The following is an 18008-nucleotide window of genomic DNA, read 5'->3' as shown; positions in this document are numbered from 1 at the left end:
CAAAGGAAATTCCTGGTGAGAGTTACTCAAACGTCATAGAGAGTAACTCAGAATGGAGGGAAGAAGTGGAGCACTGAATGTGAAGGAAACAATGAAACCCAGGTATTATCTTACTGGTTTGATACGAAAAAAATGGTTTAAAGGATATTTTTCATAGTTGCTAAAAGCTCTGTGGAAATTTAGTAAAATCTTGAAATTTAAGATGATGTGGAAAATGAAGACGATCTAAAACAAAACCAAACCAAATACAAAATGTAGGTAATTATTAATTCCAGAAAAAAGGCAAAAAATTGCACCATAAGGGAAATGTAAACATGGTAACACACTTGGCTCAGCAATGGACAATATTGAGAGTCACAGTAATAAATACACCAAATATGGAATAATATTAAAAATCATGATATAATTTCACTGAGACAGTGAGGAGAAAGGAAGTTTAGTGAAAAACAGCTGAAATCTTCATCTATTACAATAGGAGGCCAACAGATAATATCTAAAATGAAAGAATCGAGTGATAGAAGTATGCATACATTATTCAGAAAGATGTAGGTAAACATTAGAAGAAACAGGTAAAAGAGTAAAACAGTTGCCTCTGAAAGTATGGATGTATTTGTGGGGATGTAGAAATCAGAGGACTGATTTTTAACATCATTTGAATTTTTAAACTACATTTTGATTAATACATTAAAATACAGGCAGACTTTTTTATTTACTAGAAATATACTTACTAAGGAAATGCTGTTGAAGTAGGAGCTAAAACTGGAGGATTCTTCCAAAACTCATCCAACAGACTCTGAATAATTTTTCCAAGATCTGAGTGCATTGTAAACTGAAAGTAAAGATACATGACACTTAAAATCACTTCCAGAAAAAGATTATAAAGTCTCATTAGGATAATGTCACTCTAAATATTAACTTACTTTTGCAGGTCAAGAATTAAATGAAAAAGGATATTAGCAATTAACAAGTTATAGCATTTTCTTATAGAATCGATACCATAAATATCTGGTGATTAGTAAACAGGTTAAAAGTCCATTGAATCAAAAATGGAGCCAAAATATTTCCTTACTTGACTATTTACAATAATTTGAGGGTTCAAAGGTAAATACTAGAGTATATGGAAGTTACAATCTTTCACAATCAACAATATCATATTGTAAGAACTTTAAGGCGTGGTCTTAAATATTCAATTTTTAAAAAAAGTACTCATGACAAAATGAAACTTTAAATGCATTTCAGATTTCTAAAATATTTAGTAGAAAAGTAATACACCTATTATACTACCCTGAAATAAATTATCCCATATACATACATTGTTTACTAATGGAGAGGTAACATACACTCCTTGTTTATCCATTAAGTGATGTCGTATTGGTGGATAAACACTGATCACTGGTTTTTCCTGAGGAAACTGTGGAGGAAGCAATCTGGTAGAGGTAGAACAGATGAAAAACAAAAACAAAGATAACAAAGGTACATTATATGGTCAAAATCTTAAAACAAAGCTAATTAAAAGTAAATTAAATTTTCACACTTTGATATGGGTTATTTAGTAATAAGTGCTCTATTATGGTGTTGTCTGAAAATATGTTTAAGACTAAAATTTGGTAACAAGACTAGTCATTCAACACAGTAAAATCTTAATGTGAAATATGGACATGAATTATAGAATATTCTTCACATCATGCCAATTAGTTGCTTTCAAACACAATATACCAAGCTATACAAAATCTTAGATAAAAATTAGATCAGGCATTTTTATCAGGTGAACCATACTAGTCCAGTCTGGCTATTTATTGGACCACAGGTTCTAGCCATATAATTTTCTGTGGTTTTTCTACTTTGAGAATGCTGTCACGGCTGGGCATGGTGGTGCATGTTACTTGGGAGTCCCAGTTACATGGTAGTCCCAGTTACTTGGGAGGCTAAGGCAGGAGAGCCACTTGAGCCCAGGAGTTCAAGTCCAGCCTGGGCAACACAGTGAGACCTCATCTTTGAAAAACTAAAGTAAGATAAAAATAAATAAAATGCTGTGAAACATTATTTCACTATTTACTGTATTTCTAAAGAGGATAAAATGTAAAGTAGGAGGATTGAAACATTGTAGCTGTCATCAAGACTTGGTTCTACACGGCTCCCTTCTAAATGCCCCAAATGACACATCTCTCCCAAGTTAGAGGTCAATCACATGGTTTCACGTAAAGAACAGTAAATTTTCAACACACACACACACAAAAGCAGAAATTTTAACCTTTTTTGAACTACTACAAAACCAAGATTAGTGAGTGAAATCTTAAAAATGAGAGTTTACTGGATATGAAACCCTGTTTCTAAATCTCTAAAACTCAAGAATATTTTACTTTGAATTGTCTCTTTGTTCCCCTGATGGTTCAGACAACTATTTGTTGGTCATACTGTTGAAAAGAAAACTGGGTCCTTATTGGCCTCTCCTGCTTAGCTCTACCTGGTCATTTGATGACAGATAAAACTACTTCATTTACAAAGCTGAAGATTTTAAAACTAGTCTGGTAAAAAAGGCACTAAATGGCCTTTGGAGCCCAGTTTGTATCTTGACTATGCTACTTACTAACCGTGTTTCTGTAATTTGCCCTAATTTGCAAGGCTGCTGTGAGGATTCAAAAAGCTCACATACGCCTGTAATTCCAGCACTTTGGGAGGCCGAGGCGGGTGGATCACCTGAGGTCAGGAGTTTGAGACCAGCCTGACCAACGTGAAACCCTGTCTTTCTACTAAAAATACAAAAATTAGCCGGGCATGGTGGGGCGTGCCTGTAATCCCAGCTACTCAAGAAGCTGAGGCAGGAGAATCGCTTGAACCCGGGAGGCGGAGGTTGCAGTGGCCAAGATTGTGCCACTGCACTCCAGTCTGGGCGACAGAGGGAGGCTCCGTCTCAAAAACAAGTAAATAAATAAAACAGCTCACATATATCGTTAACATAGCACTTATATATTCATGCTTTAATTCACTCATTAGTATTTAATAAGGTCTCCTATGTACAGGCAGTATGCTAGGCAAGGAGAACGTGAAGGTGAATATGATAAGGTTCCTGTCTTCAAGTTAGGTGCCTTCTTATCTGGCTCAAACACTTGCTCTAGCAGCAGCCACTTAACGTAACCTCAGGTAATCACAGCCTTTTCACACTACAGCCTCATAGCTGCATTTAAGGCTAAATTGCTATTTCAGCAATCACTTTGTCCAACTTTTTGTAACTTAAGTAAAACCCTCATAATTATATTTTTAACTTTTTTGTTTTTCTTAAAAATGATCAGCAAATCAAATCTAACCTTGAACTTTCTGGTTGATGTAGTATATCTGTTGCTGAAATTTGGAATATTTTAACTTGTTTCTGATTTAAAGGTGAATCTATCTCTAATGGCTTTATGTATATAACCCCTTTGTTTTTTATTATCATTTTTCAGCATACCTCCAGCTAAGATTTTAGTGCTAATCAATAAAAACAATTCCAGTACTAAGAATTAGTATTACACATTTTTATTGCATTTCCTCTTTTCTAGTTTCTTTCTTATAACACTATAACAGTGATAGCTTTCGAATATTTTTATTTCACTGAATTGTGCACTATTTTATAAATTATAGTTACTTGAAATAAGTTCACCTTAAAAGTTTATTTCTAATAACTAAGAAACAATAAAAAAAACTGTTAAGTCCTTTTACATGAAAAAGTAGGATACAATTCTACTCACATATTAATGTTAATTGTCAGGTTGTTTATGGTGAATGGCAATCTGTATTCCACATCTTTCTGTATTTCGGCTATACTGCAGGAGAAAATTTTAAAAAATTTACCCAAAGTCATGAAACCATTATTGTTAAAAATGAATGTTAAGTGCTAGAATCTACTAAAACTACCTTTATTTTTAATCACAGAATCTGGATAGCCAGCATAACTTGTATCTTGAGGGGAAGGAAAATGATCATAGTTAGAAAGGCTCATCATCTAAGCACACAGTAACATTCTGAACTATCCAGGGGAAGGGGGATGATGAGGTAAAGAGGCAAGAAAAAACTCTTCATTAATGCTACACTGATTTACTATCACTCTATCCAATTCACCATTAGCAGAAGCAATTGTGTGCTCTCCGGTTAATACAGATGAGCAATCCATCTGGGTTTTAACTGCCACTATTAAGCAATATCGGCAGCTGGGGAAGTCTGGGTCTTAACAGCTTGAACTTAAAAGTCTAGATGAGATGCATCCTACAATCTTATGACAGAGGATGCTGGCTGCTTTCCAAAAACAAATATCCCCTTTTTTCTAAGTAGAGAAGCCTGATTTTATTCTGGGTAGCAATGTTCTAGTTAGTTCTTATAGCTAGTTGTTGCTATAGACTTAAATCCCATCCAGTAGAATGTACAGGAAAGTTGTAGGGAGAAATTGTAGGAAAATATCTTAAAGGGAACAAAATAATAGACAACTGATATGAGCCCATTTTGCCCTTCCTGCCTTCCTTCTACTTCCTCCTTGGATCTAGGAACTAGACTTCTAATAGCCATTTTCCACCATGAGTGACTCTGAGAATTGAAGCCATGCACTAAGGAAAGCTAGGCAGAAAGAAAGAAGTAGCTTGGGTCCTTGATGACTATGCAACTGTCAAACTCTGAATTTGCTTTATGTGTGAGAAAAATAAACTTTTATCTTGTTTTAGCCACCATTCTTGGGTCTTTGGTATTGGCAGGTAATATAATTCTTGGCTTCTAAGTCCCTGATACTTTAACATTCTACATTCATAAGTTTGTTTTATTGTTATTTGCAGGCATATATTATTACAACTATAATACACTAAGCAAGTCTTTTGGGGGCTCACTTGAAATTCTAACCAATATTCATAATATTTCCAAGGGGGGAAATGCTAAGTAGTATTAATGAGGTGAGGTTGCAGAGGAAGCTTAATATTGAAATGAACATGAAACTTCTTCAAGCATGAATACCCTTCAAAGATCTAGCTTATGACTAATGATTTGCTTTTTGTTCTTTTGGATGCTTCTTCTAACAGCTTTATAAAACCTCTTATTTCCCTGTTTTTGGTCCTTTGATAAAAACCCAGCCTCTAGGATATGTAAATCTTAAGATAGCTTAAAAGATTCAAAAGTGTTGGGATGGAGTTACAGAAAAACTGTAGATGTAGATAAGCTTTCCTCTCTGATATCCTAAGGAATGGAGTTATCATTTAGAAAAAACGATTAAGAAAAGACTCAAGTGGACACTCAATATTAGGACTTGAACAGTTTTTCTGGAAGTTTTTCTTTGGGAATTAGGTTTGGACTGAAAAACCTCCTCCCTTGTATGAACACCACATAATCAACAGAATGGCCTAAATTTTTTATTCCTCTACATTATTTTAGAACCTGAAGAGGTCATTGTTCAAGGAAATAAATACTGGTCACAAAAGCATCCACCAGTTCAAAGTCAACTAGAGCATCTTAGTGATTAACAGCACTGCCTCTCAAGTCAGGCTTCCTGGGTTCAAATCCTGTCTTTACCATTTATTTACTGTCATGGGTAAGTTAAGCCTTTTCTCTCAAATGGGAAAGGGAGATGTTAAAAAAAAATCTACCCACCTAAAAGATTTGTTAGATTACGCAAAATAATGCATGTAAATCCCCCAACACAGTACCAGGCAAATAAGTGTTCAATAAATGTTAGCTATTATTAAATAGGCATGTAGAACATGCAGGTTGGTCCCTCTCTAGATTTATAGTATTAAAGTTTTTTGTTTGTCTTTTTGACACGGAGTTTCGCTCTGTTGCCCAGGCTGGAGTGTGGTGACACGATCTTGGCTCACTAGAATTTCTGCCTCCTGGGTTCAAGCAATTCTCTTGCCTCAGCCTCATGAGTAGCTGGGACTACAGGTGTGTGCCACCACACCCAGTTATATATATATTTTGTAGATAAGGGGTTTCACCATGCTGGCTAGGCTGGTCTCGAATTCCTGACCTCAAGTGATCCGCCTGCCTTGGCCTTCCAATGAAGTTTTAACTCCTCAGTTTTTCAGACATTGTTCAGATTTTTATAGAAAATTTTCGTTGAAAACATATTAAAATAAATTTGATTTAAATAATTTTTATCTAAATAATTGGTTAGAAATGTCCAATTCATTTTCTCCAGTTATACTGATGACAGTTCCTAAAATTTTTTTATAAGTTTTCTTCACAAACTAGGTATCACAAATAACAGAAGGTGATACTTATAATATTAATGAGAGCTGAACCATCAACAAATTCCAAAACAAGTTAATCATGGCAATCTAGAAATGCATTTTGATTAGCTGCATTAAACAACAGATAAGTACTTGTTTTACTTAATTAAAACAGGAATAATTCCCTGAATATTCATCACAAATGTGATTTTGAATGTTGCTATTTTAATACTTTTAAAAAACTTATTCCAAAACATTCATTCTCATTAAAAAAAGTTACCAAAAAACCACTGTAAACATATTGCTCTATAATCTTCTAAACTTCTTTGCACATTCATAGCCTTATTTAAAATAAAAATATAATTACACTGTACATCAATTTTGTAAGTTACTCTTTTCTTACTCAATTGTGATTATCTTTCCAAATTAGTAAATGTTATTTTACAATATCTTTTTTTTTTTTTTTTTTTGAGATGGGGTTTCACTCAGTCATCAGGCTGGACTGCAATGGCGAGATCTCGGCTCACTGCAACCTCTGCCTCCCGGGTTCAAGCGATTATCCTGCCTCAGTCTCCCAAGTAGCTGGGACTACAGGTGCACACCACCACACCCAGCTAATTTTTGTATTTTTAGTAGAGACGGGGTTTCACCATGTTGGCCAGGATGATCTCAATCTCTTGACCTCGTGATCTGCCTGCCTCGGCCTCCCAAAGTGCTAGGATTACAGGCGTGAGTCATCGTGCCCGGCCTACAATATAATTTTTAATGGCTGCATAATGTTGTAGTATATGGTCATACTATTATTTAAGCTATTTTCTACTATTAGATATTTAGATTGTTTGCAGCTTTTATTCTTACAAACCACACTTTGATAAACATTCTTATAACCATATCTTTAAACTGACAGTGGTACTATTTTCAATGTAAATACACACACACACACACACACACACACTTTAAAGTAATATTTTAATCACACCACAAGAGAAAATGTAAATAACCTGTAAATTAATAATTTCATTTTCTAGTTTCTCTGGGAGAAGAGAATTACTATGGTTTTACCTCAGTGGCTCTGAATTTGTTGGGGCTAAATAAAGCTGTAATAATATATCACTTTGTTATTAAGAATATAGATTAACTGGCATCCTCATTTCTTTGATAGTCCCCCAAATGGAAACAAATAGACCTTAATATGCATTAGAGATTTCAAGTTCCAAAATGGTGTCACAGAAGCAAGCTGGCTTCACTTAATGTCACAGAAAACAACAAATATGTAACACTAAGATTAACACCAACGACATCCCAGAACTCAAATATGAGGATCAGTCACTTCTCAGGGCCACAAAGAAGTGAAAAAACTCTGAGCAGATGGTAAGAGAATCGGACTTCCATATCTGTGATGCCTCTCCCCACAATCTTCCCAGCATCAAGCATACAAAAAATTTCCCCTCGATTCACGATTTCTACACCGGAAAAAGTAAGATCGAGGTGAACAATCGGCTTTCCCACCATTTTTGGTTCCCTGGCAGGAGACTCATCCCTGCCTCAACTCACCAGAAGCATCATGAGGACTGAAGGGAGAAATATTCCTGAGGACAGCCAGAGACAAAGGGAGAGGCAAGACTACCATCCTCAACCCTGGAAACTGCCCTCTCTGCAGCCAAAGAAAACACCAAATCAGAGTGCCTATTCAGCAGCTCCATGTTGTAGGAGATATATTCCACAGATACCATGGGCAGGAACCGTTTGCCAGCCTTCCCACACTGTTGGGATATCCCCTTTGGGAGCTCCCCCATTACAGATGGGCACTGCTCCAGGTACTTACTAGAGCCAAGGCAAACCTGGGTTTAAAGTGCCACTGAGAACCAAAAAGGAGGCAGCAACCTTACAGTAAAGAGTCTTTAAGCAAATATATTCAATAAAACCAAAACAAGCCAGAGAGAGAAGACCAGAATAAATAACTAATTTGTCAAAGTAAAGACATAGATGCACATCCACAGGAAACAAGAGCAAACAGGGAGCTTGACTTCCCTAAGCGGATGAAGCAAAGAACAAATGACTGACCCTAATGACATAATAATATGTGAGCTCTCTGAACAAGAATTTAAATAGTAGTTTTAAGGAAACTCAGTGATCTCCAAGATAAAACAAAAAATTCAGAAATTTGTCAGAGAAATTTAACAAAGAGATTTAAGTAATAATAAAAAATTAAACAGAAATGTTGGAACTGAGAAATATGTTTGCTGAACTGAAATACATTAGAGGCTCTCCATGGCAGAATGGATCAGGCAGAAGAAACAATCAGTAAACCTGAAGACAGGTTATTAGAAAATACACTGTAAGAGAAAGAAGAAAAAAGACTGAAAAGAAATGAAGACCACCTACGAAATACAGAATAATGCCTCAGAAGACCACATCTAAGAACTACTGGTGTTCAAAAGGAAGTTGAGCCAGATGAATGGGTAGAAAGCTTATTCCAAGAAATAGTCACAGAAAAACTTCCAAAGCTTGAGAAAGACATAAATATCCAGGTACTGGAAGGTCAGATACACTGAACAAATCTGACACAAATAAGGCTACTCCTAGGCATATAATCATCAAACTCTCAAAGGTGAAGCACAAAGAGAGGATCCTAAAATCAGCAAGAGGAAAGAAACAACATAAAAAGGAGCTCTAATTTGTCTGGCAACAGACTTCTCAATGAAAACCATATAGGCCAGAAGGGAGTGGAACAACATTTTCCAAATGCTGAAAGGAAAAAACGAACAAACAAACAAACAACTTGCCATCCAAAAATACTGTAACCAGAAAAGTTATCTTTCAAATATGAAGGAGAATCAAAGTCTTTCCCACATAAATAAAAGCATGGAGAATTCACCCCAAGACCCATCTTATAAGAAATGCTAAAGGGAGTTCATCAGTCTGAAAGAAAAAAAATTAATGTGCAAAGAGAAAACATCTGGAGGCATGAAATCCACTGGTAAAATTAAGTACAGAGAAACCCAGAATCCTCTAATACTGTAATTATGGTGTGCAATCCACTTATAACTCCAGTATGAGGCCCAAAATAAAAATCTATCAAAAACAACAATAGCTACGACAACCTGTTAAGAGATAGGTAATATAAAAATCTGTAAATGGAGACAATTAAAAGTCAAAATGTTGGGGAGAAGGAATTAAGGCATAAATATTTTTGTTTCTGTTCTTTTCTTTGTGATCTAAGTTATTGTCTCTTTGAAATAACTTATTACATATATGTTTTTTGTAAACCTCATGAAAACCACAGTACAAAAACCTATAGTAGATTCACTAAACATAAAAAAGCAACAAATTAAAACATACTACCAAAGAAAGTCACTTACCTACAAAGGAAGATAGTAAGAAAGGAAGAGAGGAGATTAAAAACAACCAGAAAACAAGCAACAAAATGGAAGAAGTCCTTACTTATCAATAATTAATGTAATGAACTAAATTCTCCAATTAAAAGGTGTTAAGTGGCTGAATGGATAAAGCAAAAAGACCCAAGAATATGTTGCCTACAAGAAACCCACTTCATATACAAAGACACACGTAGACTGAAAGTGAAGGAGTAGAAAAAGATATTTCATGCAACTGGAAACCAAAAGGAGCAGGAGTAGCTATACTTACAGCAAATAAAACAGACTACAAATCAAAGACTATAAAAAGAATCAAAAGTCACTATATAAAATGATAAAGGGGTCAAATCAGCAAGCAGATACAACAATTACAAATATCTATGCACCCAAAACCAGAGCTCCAAAGTACATACAGCAAACATTAATGAACCTAAAGAGAAAGACAGATTGTAATACATTAACAATAGGGGACTTTCACTCTACTATCAGTAATGCAAAGATCATCCAGACAGAAAATCAATAAAGAAACACCAAAGTTAAACTTCACATTGGACCTAATAGGCCTAATTGACATTTACAGAACACTGCACTCAATTGCTGCAGAATATGTTCTTTTCATCAGCACATGGAACATTCTCCAGAACAGAACATATCTTAGGCCACAAAACAAGTCTGAACAAACTCAAAGAAATCAGAAATTACATCAAGTATGTTTTCTGACCACAATGCAATAAAACTAGAAAACAATAACAAGAGGAACTTCAGAAACTACACAACCACGTGGAAATTAAACATGCTACTGAACAGCCAATGGGGTGACAAAGAAATTAAAAAGTAAATTTTAAAAAGTCTTCAAACAGATGAAAATGGAAATAGAACACACCAAAATCTATGGGATAAAGCAAAAGTGATACAAAGAAGAAAGTTTATAGCAATAAATGACTGTATCAAAAAAGTAAAAAGACTTCAAATAAACAACCCAACTATGCACTTTGATGAACTAGAGAGGAACCAAACCTAAAAGGAGAAAAAATATAAATATCAGAGCAGAAATCAATGAAGTTGAGACCAAAAATACAAAAGATCAAGAAAATGAAAAGTTGGTTATTTGAAAAGATAAAATCATCAAGCCTTTAGCTAGATGAACTAGGAGAGAAGACCCAAATAAATGAAGTCAGAATGAAAAAGAAGATGTGACAACTGAGACCACAGAACTATAAAGAATCATTAGGCACTACTATGAATTATATGCTAAAAAACTGGAAAGCCTAAAAGAAAGGAACAAATTGCCGGACATATACAACCTACTAAGATTAAACCATGATAAAATAGAAAACTTCAATAAGCCAATAATAATGAGATTAAAGCCATAATACAAAGTCTCACATCAAAGAAAAGCTGAGGACCTGATAGCTTCGCTGGTGAATTCTACCAAACACTTAAAGAACTAATAACAATTCTACTCATGCTTCAAAAAAATTGAAGAAGGACTACTTCCAAACTCATTCTACAAGATCAGCATTACCCATAGAAACAAGAAGAAAGAAAACTACAGGCCAATATTACAGATTAACACACATACAAAACTCCTGAACAAAATACTAGCAAACCAAATTCGACAAAACATTAAAAAAGATCATTCACCATTATCAGGTGGGATTACCCCAGGAATGCAAGGACAGTGCAATATATATGCAAATCAATAAATGTGATATATCCATTAAGAGAACCAAGAACAAAAAACATATGATTGTTTCAACAGATGCTGAAAAAGCACTCAATAAAATCCTTTGTGATTACAACCCTCATCGAACTGGGTATAGAAGGAATATACATCAAAATAATAAAGGCCATATATAACAAACCACAGTTGACATTATAGTGAATGTGGAAAAACTGAAGGCCTTTCCTCTAAGATCTAGAATAAGACAAGCATGCCCACTTTCAAACTTTTATCCAATATAATAGTGGAAGTCTTGGCCAGAGCAATTAGGCAAGAGATAGAAATAAACAGCATCTAAAATGGAAAAGAGAAGTTAAATTAGCCTTGTTCGCGGATGACACAATGTTACGAATGGAAAAACCTAAAGACTCCACCAAAACAACAGACAAACAAAAAACCTGTTAGAAATGATAAACCAATTCAGTAAAGTTGCAGGATACAAAATTAACATACAAAAATCAGTGGCATTTACATATGCTAACAATAAACAATCTAAAGAAAAAAGTAATCCTAGTTACAATAGTTACAAAGAATATAAAATACCTAGCAAACAATTTTACCTAAGAAGTGAAACATCTAAACAAGGAAAACTATAGAACACTGATGAAAGAAATTGAAGAGGACGTGTACAAAAAAAATGGAAACATATTCCATGCTTGTGGCTGGAGGAATAAATACTGTTAAAATGACAATACTACCCAAAGCAAATTACAGATTTGGAGCAATCCCTAGCAAAATACCAATGACATTCTTCACAGAAATAGAAACAATCACAATTTTTTTACAAATTATACTTTAGGTTCTGGAGTACATGTGCAGAATGTGCAGTTTTGTTACATAGGTATACATGTGCCACGGTGGTTTGCTGCACCCATCAACCCGTCACCTACGTTAGGTATTTCTCCTAATGCTATCCCTCCCCTAACGCCCCCTGACAGGCCCCGGTGTGTGATGTTCCCCTCCCTGTATCCATGTGTTTTCACTGTTCATAATCCTAATATTTATATGGACTCACAAGACCCTGAATAGCTGAAGCAACTCTGAGCAAAAAGAACAAGGTTGGAGGCATCACGCTATCTATCCAGCTTCAAAATTTACTGCAAAGTTATAGTAACCAAATCACATGCTACTGGCCTAAAAACAAACACACAGACCAATGGAGCAAAACAAGGAACCCAAATATAATTTACAGCCAACTCATCTTAACAAAAGCACCAAGAACATACAATGGAGAAAGGATGATGTTTTCAATAAACAGTGCTGGGAAAACTCGGTAACTATATGCTGAAGAATGAAACTAGACCCTATCTCTTACCATACACAAAAATCAAATAAGAATGGATTAATGACTTAAATCTAAGACCTGAAACTATGGAACTACTAGAAGAAAACATTGAGGAAATGCTTCAGTACATTGTTCTAGGCAAACAATTTTGTGTAAGACCTCAAAAGCACAGGCATCTAAAGCAGAAACAGATAAATGGGATTACATCAAGCTAAAAACCTACACAGTGAGGCCAAGGCAGGCCGATCATCTGAGGTCAGGAGTTTGAGACCAGCCTGACCAACATGGAGAAACCCTGTCTCTACTAAAGATACAAAATTAGCCAGGGGTGGTGCGTGCCTGTAATCCCAGCTACTTGGAAGGCTGAGGCAGGAAAATCGCTTGAATCCGGGAGGCGGAGGTTGTGGTGAGCCGAGACAGTGCCATTGCACTCCAGCCTGAGCAACAAAAGCGAAACTCCATTTCCAATAAATAAATAAATAAATAAATAAATAAATAAAACCTACACAGCAAAGAAACAATCAACAAAGTAAAGAGACAACCCAAAAAACGGGAGAAAACTTTTGTAAACTATCCATCTGACAAAGGATTAACTACCGAATACATGAGGAGTTCAAACAACTCAAAAGCAGAAAAACAAATAATGTGATTTAAACATTGGCAAAAGATCTCAACAAACATTTCTCAAAAGCAGCATACAGGGTGTGGTGGTGTGCGCCTGTAAACCCAGTTACGTGCAAGACTGAAGTGGGACTGCTTGAGCCCAGGAGTTCCAGATTAGTCTGGGCAACAAACACAGTGGGACCCTATCTCCAAAAAAAAAAAATCATTTTACCCCAGCTAAAAAGACTTTTATCAAAAAGCCAGGCAATAACGAATGCTGGCAAGGATTTGGAGACAGGGGAACCCTGATACACTGCTGGTGGGAATGCAAATTAGTACAACTAATTTGGAGTCTGCTATGGAGAACAGTATGGAGGTTCCTCAAAAGACTAACAATATCTCTGTACCTTTAGAACCTTGAAAAAAAAATGAAACTGTCATATGATTCAGCAGTTCTGCTACTGGGTATATTGCCAAAATAAAGAAAAAAAATCAAAGAGATAGCTGCACTCCCACGTTTATTGCAGCACTATTCACAACAGCCAAAATATGTAATAAATTTAAGTACACATCAACGAATGGATAAAGAAAATGTGGCATAATACACAACAGAATATTATCCCACCATAAAAAAGGATGAAATCCTGTCATTTACAGCAACATGAGTGGAACTGGAAGTCATTAAGTTAAGTGACATAAACCAAACACAAAAAGACAAACATTGCATATGTGAAAGCTAAAAAAGTAGATCCACAAAGAAAGAAAGTAGCGTGATGGTTCCAGACACTAGGAAGGGTAAACAGGAGGAGAAATGAAATTAATTAGTGAGTTTAAATATACAGTTGATAAAAGAAATAAGACCTAGTGTTTGTACAGGTCTTGTACATGTATCAATTTTAAAAGATTTAAAAATGCAACAGAGGCACTATTTCTGAAGCTTCCTTTTACAGAATAAACAATAATTTATCACTTAATTTATATATATACACACATATATACACATACACACACACACACACACACACACACATATATATATTTAAGACGAAGTCTCACTCTCATTGCCCAGGCTGGAGTGCAATGTCACTATCTCAGCTCACTGCAACCTCTGCCTCCCAGGTTCACGTGATTCTCCTGCCTCAGCCTCCCTAGTAGCTGGGATTACAGGCGCCTGCCACCATGCCCGGCTAATATTTATATTTTTAGTAGAGACAGGGTTTCACCATGTTGGCCAGGCTGGTCTCGAACTCCTGACCTCAGGCGATCCACCCGCTTCAGCCTCCGAAAGTGCTGGGATTACAGGCGCTCAGTGAGCCACTGCAGCCGGCCCACTTAGTTTATATTTTGTATTTATGTTTATATTTAGTTTGATTTCATAAGACTCAGTTTAAGTGAACACCAACCATATATCCAGCATCCTGCAAGGAAATGGAAATACAGAGATGAATATGGGGTGTTTTGTGCTCTGAATGAGCATACAGTGTGATGAGAAACTCAAGTTACTAAAAACATCAATTCAAGATAATGATGTCATGCATTTCCCTCAGTGTTGGGTAACTCAAGTAATGTTTATAGGTGAATCTTGCAAATGAAAGATTCAAGTGCTTAGAATAGATGGAGAACAGACAGACAAACATCCTATCTAAATCTCTATGATTTAGATAAAAAAATCAAAACAGATTTTTTATTTTTAATTATTATGGATACATAATAGTTATACATATTTATGGGGTACTTGTGATGTTTTGATAGAAGTACAAAACAGATTTTTAAAAAGCAAATCCAAAACAGTGCTGAAAAGCAAAAACTACCATATACAGATAAATTTTGAGCAAACTGACAAACAGAAAGGACTACATGTAAGAAAGGAGTGAACATTTAAAAAAAAAAGAAGAAAAAGAAAGTAAACAAGGAAAAAAATCACAATCCAAAACATAAGTCCAATATAAAGTTTGGAGCAGTTTGAAGGTCCTCTAAGCCCTTGAACCAGGTCAGTGCAAACTAAGAGTTTGGGGGGAAGAAGGCAGGTCAGGAGCATTTCTCAGAGTAATTAATCAACAGGGTGACATTCGTGGAGCAGCAGGTAGGCTAGGGAATTAGCCTCTTTTCCTAGCTTGTTTCCAGCTTGTTGCTGGTAAACAGCAGTAATATTTGCATTCAGATTAACACAGAGATAGCCTCTAAGCTAGCAGAGACTCCTCAGGAAGTTACTAACCCCATGACAGCTACTGACTCCCCAGGAAGCCTCCTTTTCCAGAAGATAACTATCAACTTGCCCTACCTAAGGACTCGTCATTCTTATTCTTCATCACCAGAAGCAGACTATGGCAAACAGTAAGTATTCACAAACAAGTCAACAGGGAAGCTCAAATACAGAAACGAGAACGTCATAAAGGTTTGAATAAAAAAAAATCACACAAACTGTGCACCAAATTCAACAAATTGAAACATAAAAAACTCAAGAGCAAAGACAAGATGACTATAAATTTATGTAATATCATCAGAACAACAAAAGACAATAGCACTTGCACACAAACACATACTTACACAACTGATATAAGAATGAAAAAGCAAGAAACTGGAAATTTAAAACAAACAGCTCCAAAAATGGTTCAGTGTTGTTTGGAAAATCCTTCATACTATAGCTGTCTCTTGGAGAATGCTGATCCACTTTAGCACATTAAAGATTTTGAGAAATTCCAAAGTAAATTGTGTTTGTTTTCAAAATCTGTGTAACATGGAGCACTTATTTCACTTTTTTTTAATAGAACACATGATAATGACTGAGATGTACAAAGAGCTATGAAAACACAGAAGAAAGCACCTAACCTAGCGGCAGTGGGGTCTTCTGGAAAAAATAATATCTGAGTTACATTTAAAAGAGTTAATACTCAGAAAAGTGAATCAGGGAAATACAGTGTACATTTTAAATGGAGAAGCCCTATCAGAAAAGCTTCAGATACAAAATAACACAAGTTCTCCAAAAGTCTCCATAGCCTTTGCCATATATGAAACGTTACATTCTGTTTGTTGATATCTTTCCACCAGTCACATCACCATCTTCTGTGACAACCAGGAATCAAGTTAAGGTGGCTGGCCTTTTTTGACAAGAGTTAGGAAACTACTGAAAGGAGTGACATGGTCAAATTTGAATTTTAGAAAGATTACTCTGGCAGCAACGTGGAAGAAAAGGCAGAGGGAAAAAGGCTGGAGGCAGAGAGAACTGTTAGAACCTTGTGGTAGCAGACATGGAAGACTGAATGGAAATGGAAGAGGGCACAGGTTTTCGGCTTAGGTGAGCAACAGCAGAAATGGTTTGGAAGGAGTTCAGGTTAGGGGGAGGGGCAGATGTAGCTGATTTAACTAGCAATGGAGAAATGACTGCCTTATCATAACTTTTTTTTTAAAGCAGTAACGGACTAATATTTCTAATGAGAAAATTAACTGAGCACTTGAGCTGTATGGTATTTCTTAAATGGTACCATGCTTTATTGCGTCATACGCTCTGCAATTATACGTCTTAATCACTGGTTGCAAATAGACAATATAATTTAATGTGTCAAAGTTTTAACTTAATTACAGGATTGATACGCATAATTTTAAAGTTTACTACATAGAGCTCAAAGTGCATTTACACAGTCAAAATGTTGATATTTTGGAGATTTCTGTAGCTTCAATGGGCTAAGGCATAACAGATGCTTGTAGAATTTTTTATTACAACAAGTTAATGTTATTTCCTTCCATAAAGAAGTTTTCCTATCAAATAACTACACCAGCAAGGTAACACACATGAATGAAGGCAGCTGCTTGTAGTCCAACAAACTAGTGAAATGGGTAGTGGATAGCCCAGCAAAGGAGACAGCTACTCTTCAGCTTGAAGCAAATGTTGCTATGTGGAAACCAACCTTCCCAGATTTTCCATTTTAAAAGAAGAGTTAGAGACGACAGGGGACATAGGGGAAATCTCCTGCCTTTTAATTTTGCTGTGAACATAAAACTACACTAAAAATAAAGTCTATTAAATAAAGAAAAATTGGGCTGGGTGTGGCAGCTCATGCCTGTCATCCTAGCACTTTGGGAGGCCAAGCCAGGCAGAGCGCTTGGGCCCAGGAGTTTGAGAGACAAGCCTGGGCAACATAGCAAAACCCCATCTCTACCAAAACAACAACAACAACAACAACAACAAAAATAATTAAACTTATGAGCCAGGCATGATGGCATGTGCCTGTAGTTCCAGCTACTTGGGAAGCTGAGGTGGGAGGATTGCTGCGGTAAGCTGTGATCGTGCCACTGCACTCTAGCCTGGGTAACAGAGTGAGACCCTGTCTCAAAAAATAAATAAATAAAAAGGAAACCTGGAAATTTTAATACAAAAATTGCAAATTTTGACTGTTGATAATAAATCCTTTTCATAAAAATATATAACATGCGACGGGTTGAAACACAGACATACACATCCCTTCATTACAATATCTCTTGTGTTACCAAGTTTGTGTGTGAGTCCTTATGAGCTGAGAATGAATTCTATAGAAACAAGAGCATGGAATTTAAGCTTACTCAGAATCCCATGAGATAGGGGGACAAAGTCTTATAGCTGTGATCAAAAGGTTAAGCTTAGCAGCTGTGGGGGAGAACTATACAAGAGCTGACTCTACAAGAAGTTTTAAGGCTAAACATTTAGGCAATCAGAACAACGGAATCCGCAGACTGGCAGCAAAAGAAAATATTAAAACAAATTTTAAAGACTATGGAGCATGGCACTACTATTTTAAAGATACGGACAAGAACAAAATACAGTAACAATTGCTTTTTACATCTCCTGTGTGCAAGATAATATTTTA

At 35.9% G+C, this 18008-nt stretch overlaps 1 protein-coding gene across 28 annotated transcripts in view; it reads right to left on the bottom strand.

Annotated features, from left to right (window-relative positions):
- Positions 1–18008, bottom strand: part of VPS37A (VPS37A subunit of ESCRT-I) — a 56293-nt gene that overhangs the window by 33442 nt on the left and 4843 nt on the right. For 11 of the 28 annotated variants that reach the window (XR_001720049.3, XR_010159217.1, XR_010159218.1 and 8 more), the window contains exons 2-4: positions 3726–3800; positions 1313–1427; positions 729–829 (exon numbers count right to left, since the gene is read on the bottom strand). Coding sequence is in view for 23 of the 28 variants with exons in the window: in XM_528291.9 (XP_528291.2) it covers positions 729–829; positions 1313–1427; positions 3726–3800 (291 nt within the window). In the remaining 5 variants the exon portion in view is untranslated. Of the gene's footprint in view, positions 1–728; positions 830–1312; positions 1428–3725; positions 3801–3891; positions 3937–18008 lie in introns of all 28 variants that reach the window. The other 17 variants (XR_010159220.1, XM_063816177.1, XM_063816175.1 and 14 more) reach the window with 3 other exon arrangements.

The sequence above is a fragment of the Pan troglodytes genome, chromosome 7, assembly GCF_028858775.2.
Source record: "Pan troglodytes isolate AG18354 chromosome 7, NHGRI_mPanTro3-v2.0_pri, whole genome shotgun sequence".
In the NCBI taxonomy this organism is placed as follows: Eukaryota; Metazoa; Chordata; class Mammalia; order Primates; family Hominidae; genus Pan; species Pan troglodytes.
The sequence above is the reverse complement of the archived record's forward strand: the minus strand, read 5'-3'. Positions and strand labels throughout refer to the sequence as shown.